Source organism: Balaenoptera borealis (assembly GCF_965194805.1).
Source record: "Balaenoptera borealis genome assembly, chromosome: 1".
NCBI lineage: Eukaryota > Metazoa > Chordata > Mammalia > Artiodactyla > Balaenopteridae > Balaenoptera > Balaenoptera borealis.
The window spans coordinates 111,712,847-111,732,427 of record NC_138860.1 but is presented as its reverse complement, the minus strand read 5'-3'; the positions used below and the strand labels follow the sequence as shown (position 1 = coordinate 111,732,427).

Below are 19,581 nucleotides of genomic sequence, written 5' to 3'. Positions count from 1 at the left end.
AGATGAGCACAAAGATTTAGCAATCACGATGTTCATCATGGTGTTGTTTCTAATAGAAAAATGAGACAAGATACCAACCCCGCCAAAATATCTAAGACAGCTTAAATAGCACGTTATACAATGGAATAGTATGTACACATTAAAACTTACTGCATAGAAGGATATGTAATAGCACGAAAAGATGTTCATGATATCTTAGGTTTAAAAAAACCGCAGGTTACAAAATGGTATGCAGAGTTTTATTCTCCTTTATAATTTTAAAGTATATATGTATATCTATACATGCATAAGAGAAAGGTTTGAAAAATTATATATCAAGGTGTTAACAGTGGTTTTCTATGGCTGGTGAAATTACAGGTGACTTTTATTTTTTGTTTTAATCTATATTTCCTTCCTTCCTGTCTTCCCTCCTTCTTTGCTTCAATGACTGTATATAACTTTTTAAATAAGAAATAAAAGTTTGGGAAAAAAGCAACTGAAAAGCTTCCTCAAAAGTCAGTTTTTAATGCCTGGCTGAAGAGGAAAAAAGGAGCGATGGCCTCCTCTCTGGTCCCTAAAAGGGACCAGACTTCTGGGCAAGTACTGAGCAAGGGGCCCCAGGACCAGCCACCCTGACAGAGAGAAGGCAGCACCACCCTTCTGAGCAGGAAGACCTCAGCTCTGAGTGCCAGAGGCACAGTCACATGTTCGGAGGGACTTTCTCATTGCAAGCAGGACAAAGGACCCCGAATGTGGGGGAAGCCAAAGAAGAGTACCGCCTTCTGCCCCCAGAGCTGGCATCCCTCAGCTGCGCTCTAGAGAACATGTTGTTGGAGGGCAAGGTGAGGTTATGGCATGGGGAGGGTCTCAGTTCCTGTTCTACTTACTGGTGGAACAGGATGTTGTGCTGTGGACACATGCCAAGGCTCTGCCGGATAGCATCCAGGCTGGTTTCAATGTCCTTTCCCCTAATGAGCACAGTCCCGGATGTCGGTGGCAACAGACCAGTCAGGATGGACCTGCCGAACGCAGGAGTCAGTGGTTGAAAGGCTGGCCTTTAGTAAGGCCTTGGGACAGCAGCCTCCACCCCAGGGTTGGTGATTCTGCCCCTCAATTAAACCCCAACCATCATCAGCTGCAGGAACCAACAGTCTCCTGTATGGGGCTTGGCACCAGTGTGTACGTCCAGGCCCCTAGGAGGATGAGCACTTATTTCCTAGTTCTTTCAGGCAAGCACTGATGGGTGTACACTGATTCCCAGCTGTAGAATGCTCACTTGCAGCCGGAGATCCCTCCCCAACTCAGCCATCACAGCTCCTGGCGCTGTAGGGGGCTCAGTTAAAGGTATTCAGCCCATGGGTCCAGGTTTTGCCTGATGTCACCATTACGAAAGGCAAGGTCTTATTGAGAAGCCCAAACGTTCAACATGTATTTGTTGTTTAACTGATTGAACCCAGGCCTGGGAATTATCACCACAATAATTTTGGATCCAAAATAATAAAAAGCCCAATAGCAATGTTGATTTATTTTGTGAAATGGGAAATGTCGACTCTCACCTCATGGGGGTTTTGGGGAGGATTAAATATAGTTAATACCTGTAAAGTACTTAGAACAGTGCCAGAATAAAGGAAGACTCAAAAATACTATATTACTTTTATTAAACGTTGTGTTCCAGCCACCAGGGGACATTGCATTTCACATTCGTGAAGTAATGTGTTTGCCTTTGGGGTCCTGAACAGGGCTTGGGGCTCTCTGACCATATTAGTTAACAAGGAGAGAAATCAGCTAACCCTCCCAGCTCTGTCCCTGAGCCAGATACAATCTCAGGCTCTCTGAACTGGCCTGTTGATCGACCACTAGAGGGAAACAGAACCAAGTATAATGGCACCAGCCCCACATTCCATTCACACGGAACCGCCCTCAGAGAACATTCCAACGCAGGGTGTACACAGCTGTTCCTTCCTGGGGCTCTCTAAGAAGCCAAAGGACTTGACGACTGCGTTCATACGGGTTCCCTGCCCTGCTGCTCCTCGGGAAACCTTAGCCGGCCCTGTTCTCCTTCGCAGCAGATGATGCTCAGGGCCCTTAGAAAAGTGAGGGGAGCTTCCTGACCTGAGGCGTCCATGCAGAGCCTTCATCTTCCCTGAACTTAGTTTTCAGTTGCCAGGCAGTTACCCCACAGCCCCTTTTAACTTTCTCCAGAACTACCACCAACCCTCATAGGTAGGAAAAGGGACGCTCTCTGAAAGTAAGTAGCACTCTACAGACAGAAGGCATGTGATGGTGGTGGCCATGACCTTATCACCACCATCATGACGGTAATGCTGGGTAGGCTGGGGGTAGGGAGGCCGGCTCGCAGCATCAAAGACAAGAGACAATTGTGGAAGGACCTGGCTCTCGCCCCCAGGGAACCACTACAACTTGGTGACCTTGGGTAAGTCACTTCAGCTCTCTGGATGTCCACTTCCCTGGCACAAAGGGGGCAATAAACTTACTACTCCACCTCTGTCTCCAATTTCATGTGAGGATCAAATAAAACAATATATGCGAATAAGCTTTGAAAACTACATTGTGCTTTACATCTTCCTGGGACACAAATATTGGCACATTTTTGTCACTAAAATTCAGTGGGAAAGAATAGACTGAAGCTAAAAGAGGAAGAAGAGAGCCAGAAAATGAGTGGAGACTCACAAGGTCGTGGTTTTCCCTGCTCCATTGTGACCGAGGAACGCGGTGATCTGGTTTTCATAGAAGGTAATGTTAAGACGGTCCACGGCTGGCCTGCCACTGGGCTCAAAAATCTTTACCAGATTCTTCACACACACCCCGGGAACCAAGCCTGGGAGCTCACGTTCAAAGAAGCAGTCTTGTTGGAAAAAATGAACATGATGTAACAATGCCTCAGTGTACACATTTCCCAAGGTTCTTTCTTCAGACTATTGTCTTCTGCCCCCATGGCTTTAGCTATGACCTTTGTAAGGATGACTACAGAATAATAATGGTAATAATAGTGTCCAACATTTATTGAAAGGTTACTCTGTGCCAGGCATTATTTCAAGTGCTTTATATGGATTTCCTCATTTCACCCTTACTACAGCCCTAGGGGAATAGATATTACTGTGCCCATTTCTATTACTGAGGAAACCTAAGACACAGAGACATCAGGAGTCCAATCAAGGTCACATGGCTTATGAGTGTCAGAGCTGGGATTCAAACCCAGACCGCACTCACTGTCTGTCTGGAGAGTTAGCCCTAAGCTCAGCCTTCAATCCCAGGTCCTCATTTCTGATAGTCTGCTGGGCTAGAAATCCTCATGGATTTCCTGTAACAGCTCAGGCTCCTCATTTTCTTCCCCAAACAACATTTTCCTTCAGTCTGTGCTATGTTCATTCTTGGAGCTGCCATTCTCCTGGTCACCTTGGCTCACATCTTTGAGCCAACTCTGACTGAAACTGACTTCTTGCTCCTCAGAACTCCAGAGTTTCTCCAATTAGGGTGGAACAGTCCACTCTTCTTCACTATCGTCCCTCAAACTCTGTCCCTCCACTTTTTGATTTCCACACCCCCCTACTGTGTGAGGTCCACTTGGTGTTCACTTCTGCCTGTCCTCCAGTCTCTCCCTGCTTTAGTTCACTCTATACAGCGTCACTTAATTTGTCATCGTAATATTGTAGTTCTGAGCACTTACTCCCCTGCAAAAAAAAAAAAAAAAAAAAAATCCCGTTGCTTCTTCTCTCTGTGCCTCCTGGTCTCGCCTAAAACTGAGGTGGGACCAGCCCCCAACCTCCTGATTTTGGTCTTGGAATTACATTCTGGGAGGAGGGTCTTCCCACAAGTTCTGCTGACTGGAAACCACAGGAGCCACAGGTCTCTGACCTCAGCTTTGTGAAATGGCACCTGGGATGGACCAGAGGCATGGAGGCTGGACCCTCTTATGCAACATCAGGTGAAGTCCAGAGGCCATGCTGCCTCTCTAAACCCAGGGTGAGGATAGCAAGAGCATTTAGTATCCACAGAGGAATTCTAGAGAAATTCATATGCTTAAGGAATAGAGAACATGGTGCGGGGGGAAGTACAGAACTGGTTCAAGAGGGAAGGTAAGGGAGGCAAAGGCCAGGGGAACACTTGCAAACTTAGTCCATGGGTTGAGGAATTATTAGGTAACTTCCACGGTCAGGAAAGGCTTTTGATGGCTTGAATGAATGGACTTCTAGATTTGTAAACCACGAATGAAATGTAGTCAGCTCCTTTAGACTCTTTCCCCCTGTGCACAGGAGCATTTATTTTTGTCTTTCCTTATAGCTCATATCCGCTTTAAGACCCAGTGACCCAAGTTATTGTTCTTGCTAAATCCTCGGAAGTCAGCACATTTGTGCAATTCACTTGGGGTTTGCCTAACAAGGGCACAAACACACCACATACTTTGGATTTGCTTTCTCCAGGAAATATGCGTTAATGTCTGGCCGGACCATTCATTCCGCACGTGTGCAGCTGGACCCTTGAGAAGGTATTAGGTTTAACCCTTGTCAACAGAGACAGTCAGTTTCCTGGGTTCCATTTCACCTCAGTCATGGGGCGTTTTACTGCGGCCCTGTGCAGTGTTCTGAGCCTTTTCCTTGCCCCTGTTCTGCATTCTTTACTGAGGTTTTTACCATTTATTCCTTCTGGGTGTTCCGGGTCCTCCATCTCCTCTGTTATGGGTTCTGTCTGTTCCAAGGCCCTTTCTTCTCTGGTTGAACACCCTGCACCAACCAGAAGCCACTGTTACTCTCCTGGTGAGACAGGAGAATCAGGAAAGGCAGGAAAGGAGGGGAAAAGAAGGCGGAGCAGAGTTTCCTACCGTAGCTGGAAAACACAGTTCCCTCAGAAGGCCAAGTTGGCATTCCCAGGACAAGCCCTGAGCAAGGCTTTGCCAACCTCTGACCTGCGGGGCTGTGAAGTTCCGGCAGTGGCTGGAAGGGCCTCCCAGCTGGCTGATTTGGCAACCTTTGCTGAGCCCAGAGGGAGTTTTGTAACAGGAGTTTCACACATCCTCTCAAAATGCCAGGAGGAGCCCACAATGTCAGACATTGTGATTAAAAAAAAAAAAAAATTAACAAAAAATTAACTTTGAAATGGGTTAATTTTCTTTAGCTCGTTAACAGTATTTTTCACTCCAATCCAAAACATGTCAAAGTCATGGTGAACCTTGAGTAAAAGTCCATTCAAGCTGATATGATGGGCAGCCAGACTGAGACATCGTTTACCTGAGAAATCTACTTTTATGGGCATTCAAGTATTTGGAGATTAATACCAGAGTTGAGTCTGATTGACGTACAGGCTTGCACAAATTGTGAATTGTGGTGTAAACACACACTCATTCTCACACTCACACATACACCTACCTCACCCCACCCCCCACTCCCCCCCCCCGCCACAGAGGCACTTTTTATAAACTTGGCATTTGGTTTAAAAGGATATCAGGACATCCTGAAAGCGGAAGAGAAGCAGAAAAGCAAGCCAGCCAGAGAAGAAAGCAGGGGCAGGAGGAAACCATTGTCGCCAGGCATCTAAAGGCTCTGGCCTCAAGTGCACATACATGAGCAGGGTGAATTTTTCAGTGCTGCAGCCAACCAGGGCCTCTCTGTCCACACTGCTGCCTGTAGATTTGCAGGCTGTGTGGTGGAGTGGCGAGTAATGGGCCTGGTGGTCAGGGACCCGCCCCCTCCAGTACTTCTGTTTTCTGAAGGACTTTTAAATCTATTGACCACAGTTCCTTTGATCTCTTTATTAGCTATCATATTGCACTAATGTATAATAATAAAATAGCAGGGGGAGATATTCTTCTAGTCACTGGAGTGAGTTCCTTGCCAGGAAATGTATGTCCCAGTTCCAGATTTTGTCCCAAGTGAACAATGGGAACTGGGTAAGACACTGGATATCTCTTGGGCTCCATGTCTTCATCTGTGAAAGGAGGGGTTTTGGTGGAAAAACTCACCTCTTTTCTAATTTTAGAGAAATTTAGGAATCTATTTCAGTCTAGCCTGTGAGACAGGTGAAAAATATTTGGCTTCTGTTGGCAAAAATATGACTCATTTTTGAAGGAGCACATTTGTCTTAAGATTTCTCTTTTCTTTTTTTTTTTCAGAGGCAGCGTATCTGCTGAGATTATAGAGGGGAAAAAATGCCCACAAGTCCTGATATTCATTGAAATTAGAAACATTCCAGGAACAGACTTCTGTGTTGAAAATTCCCATTTATGATGGGTTATAACTTTATTATAGTGGAAATTTAAAAGTTTATAGATAGACAAGAAAGACAGACAAGCTAATATAATGGAAAAAACAAACAAACAAACTGAGCTGTTGAAGTGCTGTTTGTTTGAACCATTAAAAAAAGGCAACCCCCCCCCACCCCAAAACTTTTAAAGGTCCTAGGCTAATCGCCTAGAGAAAACAAATATCTATCTTAGTGCTTAAAGGATAAATCCTGGCCCAGGCCCAATAGTACAAAGTAAGGAGCAGGTAGGTGAGGAACAAACAGATTGGAAAGCATTTCCTTTGCTTCCAGAAACTCCTAGCTCCAGGGGAGTCCCCAGCTCTCAGCTCTGGAATTTCTCTGCCTCCTCATACCTCACAAGAGTCTGTGGTTTCCCCCCAATTCTAGAACTCTCCCTTGGCCTCCTAGCCTATTCAGGAGGAAAGGTAAATTTTATCTAGGATGCATTCTGGGCAAATGTCCTTTTAACCCTCTTTCCCAACCAGAGGAAAGACCAATACTAAGAGAATTTGGGAGTATTTGCCTTGAAGATCACAGCTCTGTCCCGGCCTCCAGATGGGCCCTTACTTTGGGAAAATAAATTCATTTATATTTGAAAAAGTAGAGAGGAATAAAAAAGCAGATGAGGGGAGGCAGCAGAAGACGAATGTAAAGATTCCTCTATGATTCTCTGGATCTGTTTGCTTTAAACTGGGAAGTTGCAAAACTTATTTGCACCCTGAAGTGGTTTGGCCTTCTTTTAAGAGTGTGCCTTAATCTACTGGGCACGACCAGGACTCAAGGGTTTATCAATGCTCAGCCATCAACCTGGCCCAGTGACTCACAAAATACGGGCTCCCAGAGGCTGTGATGCTACACCAAGGAGCAGAGGCCCCAGCAGACAGCTAACTAATCAGGAATCTCACACTTCATGTAAGAGCCACCTCTACAATGCACACACATCCCACGCAGAGCCAAAGGAGCTAATTTCAAACATTCATTTTTCTTTTTTTAATTAAAAAATTTAAAATAACTTACCTTCACCACCTAGCCAATAAGACTCTTGTAGAAGGAAGTACCAAGGAAGTGGGGTTCCATAGTCCCCTAAAAATAGATAGGCAAATAAAGAGAAAAGCCTAAGTAGTTCCACCTTACCACAGTTGTATAAGATCTAGAATTTATCTTCCTGAACCTCAGATTGTAACTGTAGATATTTATAGTTCATACGCATTATGTGGCTATCCACATGCTTCCTCCAAGACTACTTCTTCTAATATGTTTTAATTCAAAAGGTCATGTTTTGGGGGTGAAACTGGCAACACTAAGACTGATGATCTTGGCCGACATTAGTTTTCTAACAAAAAAGAATCTAAGCATACCCCTTTTCTTTATTTTTTTCACATATTCTTATTCTATTTTATTGTTATTTTTTAAAATATAAATTTATTTATTTTTGGCTGCATTGGGTCTTTGTTGCCATGTGTGGGCTTTCTCTAGTTGCCGCGAGCAGGGGCTACTCTTTGTTGCGGTGCGTGGGCTTCTCATTGCGATGGCTTCTCTTGCTGCAGAGCATGGGCTCTAGAGCACAGGCTCAGTAGTTGTGGCGCATGGGCTTAGTTGCTCCGCGGCATGTGGGATATTCCCAGACCAGGGATCAAACCCGTGTCCCTTGCTTTGGCTGGCGGATTCTTAACCACTGCGCCACCAGGGAAGTCCCAAGCATACCCCTTTTCAACAGTTACCAGATAATAATAATAATGATGATAATCACTAACATTTGTTGAATGCTCTTTCTGTGTCAGACATAACTGTAAGTGCTTTCTATGTGCTAAATAATTTAATCTTCAGAACAACACAAGGGGATAGGTAGTATTACTATTCTTGTCAATAAGGAAATTAAAGCACACTGAGTTTGAAGCATCTGCTCAAGGTCACAGCTAATTTAACAGAGGTGCAAGAATTCCAACATAGGTAGTCTGGTTCTAATACCACTGATCTTAACCACCCCATCCTACTGGATCTGCCTGGGTTTCAAGGAAAAAACTCCCAAATTTCTAGTCCAGTTCTCTTAGCAGGCTCTGCTGCCTATAAATGTTGATTTTGTGAGAACACTATCTTTGCTTATTTAATAGTTATTCTGTGTTTTCATGGCCAGTGCTAGACTGTAAGCTTCTCGAGGGCAGGCTTGTGTCAGTCTTTCCCACTCCTTTTTTCTCAGAACCTGTGCTGCTGAGCCTAACACGTTGGTGCTGCTTAGTACATAGTGGTTGAACATATTAAAGCTTTAGGTTGGCTAAAATAAAGCTCTTGAAAATGCACAAATTTTATTTTCAATCTAATATGCACTTATTATATCTCTCTCTAATGGCCCAGTGAGATAGAAAAAAATGGAGGCTGAGAAAGGTCAAGTGTATTTTTCAAATTCATCATTATGGGTTGAATTGTGTCCCTCAGCCCCCCTCCTCCCTGAAAAAAGATATGTTGAGGTGTGTGTCAGAATACAAAATAATACTTGGTCTTTGTCCTCATTTCCTGGCACAGAGCTCCTAAAACCATTGGAGTTTCCTGAGTAATAGAGTGCCTTTTGTTATTCATAATAGTTCATTATTAGTGTGAAGAAATGCAAGAGATTTTTGTGCATGGAATTTGTATTCTGCAATTTTACTGAATTTTTAAATTAGTTCTAACAGTTTTTTTGATGGAGTTTTTAGGGTTTTCTATATATAAAATAATGTCATCTACAAATGTTACAGTTGTACTTCTTTCCCAGTTTGGATGCCTTTTATTTCTTTTTTTGTCTGATTGCTGTGGCTAGGACTTCCAATACTATGCTGAATAGAAGTGGCGAGTGGGCATCCTTGTCTTGTTCTTGATCTTAGAGGAAAAGCTTTCAGCTTTTCACTGTTGAGTATGATGTTAGCTGTGGGGCTGTCATACATGGCCTTTATTATGTTGAGATATGTTCTCTATGTACCCATTTTGCTGACAGATTTTATCATAAATGGATGCTGAATTTTGTCAAGTGCTTTTTCTGCATCTATTGAGACTATCATATGATTTTTATGTTTCATTTTGTTAATGTGGTCTATCACATTGATTGATATGTGGACATTGAACCATTCTTGTATCCCTGGATTAAATGCCACTTGATCATGCGTTATGATCCTTTTAATGTATTATTGAATCTGATTTTCTAATGTTTGTTGAGGATTTATCACCTTTGTTCATCAGGGATACTGGCCTGTAGTTTTCTTTTTGTGTGGTGTTTGGTTTTGCTGTCAGGGTACTGTTGGCCTCGCAAATTGTGTCTGGAAGAGTCTTCTTTCTTTTTTTTTCTTGGTGAGTTTAACTAAAGTTTTGTCAATTTTATCCTTTCAAAGAACCAGCTCTTAGTTTCATTGATCTTTCCTATTGCCTTTTTAGTCATTTCATTTATTTCTGCTCTAATCTTTGTTGTTTCCTTCCTTCTACTTTGGGCTTCTATTTTTCTTCTTTTTCTAGCTTCTTGAGGTGTAAAGTTAGGTTGTCTATTTGAGACTTTTCTTGTTTCTTGAAGTAGGCATTTATTGCTATGAACTTCCCTCTTAGAACTGCTTTTGCTGCATTCCACAAATTTTGGTATGTAACATTTCCACTTTTTATTTGTCACAAGGTTTTTTTTTTATTAATCTGATTTCTTCTTTGACCCATTGGTTATTTTAGCATGTTGTTTAATCTCCATATGTTTGTTAATTTTCCAGTTTTCTTTGTATAATTAATTTCTAGTTTCATACCACTAGATCAGAAAAGTTGCTTAATATGATTTAAACCCTCTTAAACGTAAGACTTGTTTTGTGGCCTAACATATGACCTATGTCAGAAAATGTTCCATGTGCTCTTCAGAAAAATGTTTATTCTGTTGCTTTTGGATGGAATGTTCTGTAAGTATCTGTTAAGTCCATCTGGTCTAAAATGTTGTTTAAGGCTAATGTTTCCTTATTGATTTTCCATCTGGATGGTCTATCCATTGATGTAAGTGGGATATTAAAATCCACTACTATTATATTTCTGTCTATTTCTCCTTTTAGGTCTGTTAATATTTGCTTTACATATTTAGTGCTTCTATGTTGGGTGCATAAATATTTACAAATGTTATATCCTCTTGTTGGACTGACCCTTTTATCATGATGCAATGCCTTCCTTCATCTCCTATTACAGTCTTTGTTTTGAAGTCTATTTGTCTGATATAAGAATAGCTACTTTGGGTTTCCATTTCCAAGGAATATTTTTTCCCATCCCTTCATTTTCAGTCTTTGTTTGTCTTTATACCTAAATTGTGTCTGCTGTAGGCAGCATATAAATGGGTCTTGTTGTTGTTTTTCTTTATCCATTCAGTTACTCTATATCTTTTGATTGAAGAGTTTAGTCATTTACATTTAAAGTAATTATCAGTAGGTATGTGCTTATTGCCATTTTGTTAATTGTTTTCGCTGTTTTTGTAGTTCCTCTCTGTTCCTTTCTTCTTCTTTTATTCTCTTTGTGGTTTGAGAACTTTCTTTAGTGGTATGCTTAGTTAGATTCATTTCTCTTTCTCTTTTATGTACTCACAGATTTTTGTAGTTACCATGAGGCTTACATATAAAAACTTACACCTGTAACAGTTTGTTTTAAGTTGATAGCAACTTAAGTTGATCCCATTCTAAAGCTCAACATTTTTACCCTCCCCTCCACATTTTATGTTTTTGATGTCACATTTTACATCTTTTCCTCTGTGTATCCTTTAACAAATTATTGTAATCAGTTATTTTTACTACTTTTGTCTTTTAACCTTCCTACTAGTTTTATAAGTAGTTAATCTACTACCTTTACTATATATTTACTTTTCCAGTGATATTTATTCTTTCACATGTTACTAATTAGCACCCTTCCTTTTCAGCTTAAAGGAATCCCTTTAACATTTCTTATAAGGCCAGTTTAGTGATGGTGAACTCCTTTAGCTTTTGTTTGTGGAAAACGCTTTCTCTCTCCTTCAAGTCTGAATAGTAACTTTGCCAGAGAGGACTTTTGGCTGGAAGTTTTTTGCTTTGTTTTGTTTTCTTATAGCACTTTGAATATATTGTGCTACTCCTTTCTAGCCTGCAAAGTTCGTGCTGAAAAATTTGCTGATGGTCTTACAGGGGCTCCCTTGTCCATGACAAGTTGTTTTTCTCTTGCTCCTTTTAATATTCTCTCCTTGTCTTTAGCCTTTGACATTTTAATTATAAAGTGTCTTGACGTGGGTCTCTTTGGGTTCATCTTTTTTGGAACTCTCTGGGCTTCCTGTATCTGAATGACTATTTCCTTCCCCAAGTTAGGGAAGTTTTAAGCCATTATTTCTTCAAATAAGATTTCTGTCCCTTTCTCTCTTCTCCTTCTGGGAGGCCTATAATGTAAGTGTTAGTCTGTTTGATATTATCCTGTAAGTCCTTTAAGCTATCTTCACATTTTTAAAATTCTTTTTTCTTTTTGCTACTCTGATTGAGTTCCATTGCCTTGTCTTTCAGTTGACTTATCCTTTCTTCTGCTTCATCTGGTCTATTGTTGAGCCCCTCTAGAGTATTTTTCAGTTAGTTATTGCATTCTTCAGCTCTGTGACTTATATTTGGTAACTTCTATATTTTCCATCTCTGTGTTGAAGTTCTTGCCTTGTCCATCTATTCCTCCCCAGTTTGGGTGAGCAGCTTTATGACCATTACTTTGAACTTCTATCATGTAAATTATTTATCTCCATTTCATTAAGTTTTTTTTTCTTAAGTTTTATCTTGTTCTTTCATTTGTAACATATCCCTCTGTTTCTTCATTTTGCTTGACTCTCTGTGTTGGCTTCTATACAGTAAATGAAACAATCACTTCTCCCAGTCTTGAAGGAGTGGTTTGATGTAGGAGATGAAACTTTTTGTTCAGCCCTACCCCAGCTCTAGTTGTCCCTCACACCTCTGTGTTTGTCCAAGCAACCTACTATATTTTTAATAGCTCCTGGTAGTTGAGGATGTACCAAGACCTGTCAGTGTCTCAAAGGGGAGGATAGCAGCACCTAGATGCTAGGTGACTGGAAGCCAGACCCTTGGGCAGCAGCTTTTACAAATACTCAAATGTATACAGTCCTAAGGGGCCACAAACATAAGTCTCACTGGTCACCAGAGCCAGATGATCTGGAGGTGTCCCCTGGGTGGCAATCACAGAACTCCAGGCTCCAGACAAGTGCATTAACTCCTTTCTGGGAGATACTGGTGAGCTGGAGTAGAGCAGTGTGAGAGTGCCAAGATGGCATCCACAGCCTGCGTTCCTTGAGAGCAGCTCTGTAGGCCACTAAATATGTGCCAAACCTGAAGCCTTCCCCTCAGTCCAAAGCTCCAGGACAAGCAAAGCAGCCCCTCACAGAAAGATTGGTGTGTATTCTGCAGTCCACTGTCTGTGCAGTGCCCTGTGGGTGGTAGCCTGCCAAGAACCATCCTTCTGATTGCCATACTCCATGGAACCCAAGAACCCAAGCTACTCCAGCCTCAGAGTCAGGCAATCAAGGGATGTCCTCTGGATGTCAGCTGCAAAAATCAGGTACCACATGCATGTAAAGATCCCTTCCAGGAGACACTGACGCTCTGGAGCATGGCAAAGGGAGAACACAAAGATAGTGCCCACACTCCGAGGATTGGAAAGGGTTACAGTTAACCCCGAGGCGCATGTTCAATTAGAAGCCTATCCCTTAGGCCACAATCATGAGGATTAGCTAATAGGCCTTCTTCACAGAAAGACTTAGCTCCTGAGTCTGTTGCCTCTTACTGTGCCCTGGTGGTGATAGCTGTTTAAGAACTCTTTCTTCATTGATTACAGTCCTGTAGGATCCACTAGCATAAGTCCCACTGGCCACCAGAGTCAGGGGATATTAGGGTGTCCCCTGGCAGCAGTCACAAAAACCAGGTCACCAGATAGGGGTATGAGCTCCTTTCTGGGTGACACCAATTATTACAGTCCCAAGTGACCAGGAACACAAGCTCCCCTAGCCTTCAGAGCCAGGAGATGAAGAGGTATCTCCTTAGAGGCAGCCGCAAAAATCAGGGCATGAGATACGTGTAAAGGCTTCTGTCCGGGAGACACTGGTGCTCTGGAGCAAGCAAAGGGAGAGCACAGAGATGGCGCCCTCCAGTCTCTGTCCACAGAGAATGTTCCAGCAGGCTACCAGATGTGTGTGTTAAATTAGATGCCTGCCCCTCAGGCTAACACTTCAGTATAAGTAGGTGAGTCTCCTTCATTTTAAGCCTGGACTCAATCAGCTGCCTCTAAGCTGGGCCCTGGACAGGTGAGTCTGAGCACATACGCCCTTTAAGTGGCATTTCTTAGATTGCTACCATCTGTGGGTCTCAGGATGTGAGCCCTGTTGGTTTTCAAAATTAGATGTTTTGGGGGCTCATATCTCAAGTGCATGTCTTAAAAGTTGGGATGCCTGATGTGGGGTTTGAACAGTTTGTTCCTCATGGAGAAGCTTTGGGTTCCGAGATCCCTCCTGGTTGTGGGTCACTGTGCCAAGAGTGGGGCTTATGGTGAGATTGTGTCCTAGACTCTCCTACCCACTTTGATGTGTTTTTATTCTCCTTTGCCTGATGTGTAGCCATCACTCAGCTAGACTTTAGGTTTTTTTTAAAGAGGAAATTGTTCCATATGTAGCTGTAGACTCACATGTCTATGAGGGGAGGTGAGTTCAGGATCTCCCTACACTGCCATCTTCTGAAGAATTTGAACAGAGGGTTGACACCATCTGACCTAGATTCTGAAAGGATCTCTCTGAACATAGTGTGGAAAACAGACTGGTAGGAGATGATGACAGAAGAAGGAGGCTTGGACTGGGAAGGTTGTGTAGAGGTGGTGACAAGGGATCAGATTCTGAATCTGTTTCTAAAGTCGAGCCAACAGCATTCACTGATGGATTTTTGGTTCCTGGACTTAAGTTTCAAATGCGGGTTCTGAGAGTCCAAGTTGAAAGACCTTAGAAAGAATAAGATTTTTTTGAAAATTGAAGTATAGTTGATATAGAATGTTGCGTTAGTTTCTGGTGAACAGCAAAGTGATTCAGCTATATATGTGTGTGTACATACATACACACACACACACATATATATATATATACTTTTTTAGATTCTTTTCCATTATAGGTTATTATAAGATACTGAATATACTTCCCTGTGCTACACAGTCTTTGCTGTTTATCTATTTTACACATAGTACTGTGTATATGTTAACCCCAAACTCCTAATTTATCTCTCCCCACCCCACCCTGTTATCACCTCTGGTAATCATAAGTTTGTTTTCTATGTCTGTAAGTCCATTTTTGTTTTGTAAATAAGTTCATTTGTACCATTTTTTTTAGATTCCACACATAAGCAATATCATATGATATTTGTCTTTGACTTATTTCACTCAGCATGACAGTCTCTAGGCCCATCCATGTCAATGCAAATGGCATTCTTTTCTTCTTTTTTATGGCTGAGTATTATTCCACTGTATATATGTACCACATCTTCTTTATCCATTCATTTGTTGATGGACATGTAGGTTGCTTCCATGCCTTGGCTACTGTAAATAGTGCTGCTTTGAATATTGGGGTGCATGTATCTTTTCAAAGTATAGTTTTCTCCAGATATATGCCCAGGAATGGGATTGCCGGATTATATGGCAACTTTATTTTTAGTTTTTTAAGGAACCTCCATACTGTTTTCCATAGTGGCTATATAAATTTACATTCCCACCAACAGTGTAGGAGGGTTCCCTTTTCTCCACACCCTCTCCAGCATTTTTATTTATAGACTTTTTAATGATGGCCATTCTCACTGGTACCTCATTGTAGTTTTGATTTTCATTTCTCTAATAATTAGCAATGTTGAGCATATTTTCATGTGCCTATTAGCCATCTGTATGTCTTCTTTGGATAAATGTCTATTTAGGTCTTCTGCCCATTTTTTGATTGGGTTGTTTGTTTTTTGTTATTGAGTTGTACGAGCTGTTTGTATGGTTTGGAAATTAATCCCTTGCCAGTTGCATTGTTTGGAAACATCTTCTCCCAGTCTGTAGGTTGTCTTTTTGTTTTGTTTATGGTTTCCTTTGCTGTGCAAAAGCTAATAAGTTTGATTAGGTCCCATTTGTTTGTTTTTGCTTTTATTTCTTTTGCCTTGGGAGACTAACCTAAGAAAACATTGCTATGGTTTATGTCAGAGAATGTTTTGCCTATATCCTTTTCTAGGAGTTTTATGGTATCATGTCTTATATTTAAGTCTTTAAGCCATTTTGAGCTTATTTTTGTGTATAGTGTGAGAGTGTGTTCTAACTCCACTGATTTACATGTGGCTCTCCAGCTTTCCCAAAACTACTTGATGAAGAGACTGTCTTTTCTCCATTGTATATTCTTGCCTCCTTTGTCAAAGATTAATTGGCTGTAAGTATGTGGGTTTATTTCTGGGCTCTCTATTCTGTTCCATTGATCCATATGTCTGTTTTTGCACCAGTACCATGCTTTTTTGATTACTGTAGCTTTGTGGTATTGTCTGAAGTCTGGGAGGGTTATGCTTCCAGCTTTGTTCTTTTTCCTCAGGATTGCTTTGGCAATTCTGAGTCTTTCATGGTTCCATATAAATTTTAGGATTATTTGTTCTAGTTCTGTGAAAAATATCATGGGTAATTTGATAGGGATCACATTAAATCTGTATATTGCTTTGGGAAGTATGGTCATTTTAGCAATATTAATTCTTCCAATCCAAAAGTATGGGATACTGGAATAAGACTTAAACTAGATGAAAAGGGGAGGCTGGGGATCTGAAGAACCTAATTACCTTTACCTTGTGGAGGGGGACACTTACCTGGAAACACCTGGTCAAGATACCAGGCAAGCAAGCCATACAGAGCAGCATCAATAAGCATCATCTTCATGGACATCAGAAAACTGAATTCATCCCCTTCCATGGGACTATTCCCAATATTGTTCCACTGTAGCCCCAGGCCTTGCTCTTCAAAGCGAGCCAGGTACTCAGTACCAAACCCAAATGCCACAGGAGACAGCAGGCTCTGCAGTGGGGCAAAAAGGGCATGAAACATGAGCAGAGGGTCTTTTACCCAACCCAACAGAAATCTACAAGGTAGGGAGTAGGGCGAAAAGAGGATCCATGTTGTATCCAGGTGTAAGACCACCCCAGGGAGTGGGTAAGGCAGTCTTCCCACAGGAATATAATTCTGGGAATACCTTTCAGGCCTCAGGGACCCCCACCCAATACTCACTGGGCCACCTCTCACCTGTCCAATGGAACACAGTAGTATACAGGAGAAGACAAAACCACATAGCATAACACAGCAAAGGACCAAAGGTCTTCATGTTTATCTTCCTAACTTTCCCCCCTTCTTCCTACCTCTTTCTTAAGATCTTACAGTTTTTGGTAGAACAAAGCAGCTTACTTGAGCTGCTTTGTGAGAATCCCATTAGAAGTGTCCATAAAGTCATCACTGTTCTAGGGCAAGCTAGAGGGCTAGGCAGGGGATGGTCTCATAACCTCCTGAGCTCTGTCAGCCAAAAAGCCCTCAGGTTACATTGACTATCACTTTTTCCCATCTCCAGACTGGGGACAATCATTTTCTTAGGTTCTCCTTGGAGAGCCCTAGTAACTGAATAGGGGGCATACAGAAGGAAGTCTGAAGAGGAAGTTCCCCATCCACATCCCCACAGGTGGTCCATGGCATGGCAGAAAGCACATAAGCACATGCAGAGGGATGAGCTATTCCCACTTGCTCTGCTGGGTGACCTACCTCTAGTTTGAAGGACCCACGGTGGTGTTCAGAGTGTCTCTCTGCAGAAGGAAGGGATTCTCTAGCTATATGTTCACAAAAACCATTAAAAAAAATCTCAGCCCAGCCCTGGTCCACAGAGCTTCCAGAACTATAGCTTCCTGGTAGACCCACACACAAGAAACTAGTTGTGGCTTCAAAGTACCAACTGTCTATGCAGTGTACCAAGATAGTCCAGCTCTGCCTACAGGCTGAGTCATAAGGATTTCTTGCCCTTTGTGATCATGTTGGAAAATTGGGTGCCATAAATGACAGCAATTAATTCTTATTTAACATGAGAAATAAAAGGCAGATGCCCTGGCAACACTAGAGCCAAATAAGTTTGAGTCGTGAGAACAAGTTTGACTTAGATTTTCCCCAACGAGAAGCCAGTGGTAGTCCTTTCTCAACTGCATTGTACAAAGAAGTACGGATAGGGAGATTCTGGAGGACAAGGAAATTTTCACCCTACAGGGCTTAGAAGCTATTTAGCCTGGTTATGAGAGGGTGTAAATAGATCATTTGAAAACAATTAGAGAAAAAGACAGGGTTGTTTGGGCATTGTGAAGAGGTCTCTAAGGCAATCCACAGTCAATTTCCAGAGACCTCTCTTGGCAAGAGGGCCTGACTGGCTCATTTCTGCACCCCTCACTGAGTGCACTGGTAGAACATGACAAGGACACTGTAGAGCTGTTCCGATTCAAATTCTTTTGGAGAGAAACAAAAACTTTTAATTTACGGAAACATCTTTCTAGACAGAATAGTTAGGGGGCAAGCTCCCTCCCTTATGAATCTTCTAAATGTTAGGAAAAAAAACCTGAGTGAAATGGGCCCAGTTGTTCTCCCCTTATGGATACACAAAGGGACCCATGAGCTGAACTGGTTTTCAATTACTTCCCAGGGCAGACTAATCAAGCAGATTTGGTGAGGAAGAACTCTTAGGTTGCTCAGGGTGAAGAATGCTCCCACTTTTGTACCTGTGCCTTCAAACCTTGTGTTCCTTTGTGCCAAAAGGCAAAGTGGATCCCCTCAAAGGGTGAGCCGGTCCTCTCAGACTGCTACATACCCCTCAGATGGAATGCATCACATTCTAGGTGTAAGCCCAGGGTTCCTTACCACAGCTAGCTTCAGGTCGGCCGTCATTCGGTCCTGCCAAGCAAAGCAGAGAATGTGTGGCAGGTAGAGGGTGAAGTAGATGATACCACTACAGGCTGCTGCCAGGCTGGCCTTGGAGAAGAAGGTGCTGAGCAGAAAGCACTGCATGACTGTAGCAGTGGAGAAAGCCAACAGGAATAGGAAGAGGATAAATGGATTGCTATAATGCAGGATCCTTCCATGCTGAAACGAAAGAGACCACTTGAGTCAGTAATTTCCACGCACATCCAGGGGCACCACCCCTCTCAGGAGTGACCTCTGTGCTGTGATTCTGGGGCTTTCAGAAGCCCTCTGCCCCAAAGGGATCTCTCCCATCAGCCTGTTGTTGGTGTCCAAATTTCCACATTTAAGACTCAATGTGTTGAGTTCCTTTAATTCTAATTATGTCATTTTTCCCCAGGAGGGTAACATATTAAGCTACCTATCAGTACTGAGTAATTATTATGTGTTCACTAAGGAAATCCTTGGGAAGGGGATAGTGTGGAGAAATAAGCCTAGAGCAGGGGAGGAAAATCTGCAGAGGGAGTCTTGGAGCATCAGTAGCTCTTGGGATATACTGAGTAGATGAGGAACAAAAGAGGGAGGTGGGAGACCATCCAACAAGCTTTAACATTTTGCCTGGGGCCTGGCCTGCTAACTTAATCATTTATATTGGGTTGGCCAAAAATTTCGTTCGGGTTTTTCCGAAACATCTTACAGAAAAACCCTAACGAAATTTTTGTCCAACCCAATACTTATATTCTGAGATTTGCCTCTCACATAGATAAAAATATCAGTAGTTAATCCACATCACTTGGAAGTGGATTAATCCTCCAGACCCATAATATCATACAAATACATTTCGTAGAATCTGTGGGCAATATTCAGTATCTTTCGTGTTAACTAGTGGGTCAATCACTTTGGCTATGTAGAAAATAGGACCAAACTAGGTATTTTTAATAAGTGAGCTGCTGTCCAGTTACATTAAAGGATAAATTGAGACATTCAAATTTATTAGGCCTTCTTGGTTCTCTTTTGCCATAGGCCTCCTACAGGATTTTTACCTATGAGGTATCCTCCTATGAGGATTTTTACCCTTTGCACATAACTCCAAATTCATATAGATCATCCTGTTCTTTTCTTGGGAACATAAAGGTACAAACTGGTTCACCTCTTGAATTGGTTCTGATTAACTGGTAGTGGGGCACTGGGTTTCTCTCAGTAGAAAAGAGAGACCAAGTAGCAATATATATAATGGGCATGTAAGATTTGAGTAGAAAAAATGTGCCACTTATCTCCTGCTGCTACCGTTTCTTCTTCATTCATGCTGTCATGCCTGCCAGACACTGACAGAACAGATTGGAAAATGGAATAAAACAAATGGCAAAGGAGGTGGAAGAGAGCCATGCTTAA

At 42.2% G+C, this 19,581-nt stretch overlaps 1 protein-coding gene across 1 annotated transcript in view; it reads right to left on the bottom strand.

The window, feature by feature from the left end:
- ABCA4 (ATP binding cassette subfamily A member 4) overlaps positions 1–19,581 on the bottom strand; it is a 126,498-nt gene that overhangs the window by 49,160 nt on the left and 57,757 nt on the right. The window contains exons 15-20 of the mRNA XM_082386887.1: positions 18,151–18,372; positions 16,080–16,284; positions 7,255–7,320; positions 4,632–4,721; positions 2,671–2,845; positions 867–998 (exon numbers count right to left, since the gene is read on the bottom strand). Coding sequence (XP_082243013.1) covers positions 867–998; positions 2,671–2,845; positions 4,632–4,721; positions 7,255–7,320; positions 16,080–16,284; positions 18,151–18,372 — 890 coding nt within the window. The remainder of the gene's footprint in view (positions 1–866; positions 999–2,670; positions 2,846–4,631; positions 4,722–7,254; positions 7,321–16,079; positions 16,285–18,150; positions 18,373–19,581) is intronic.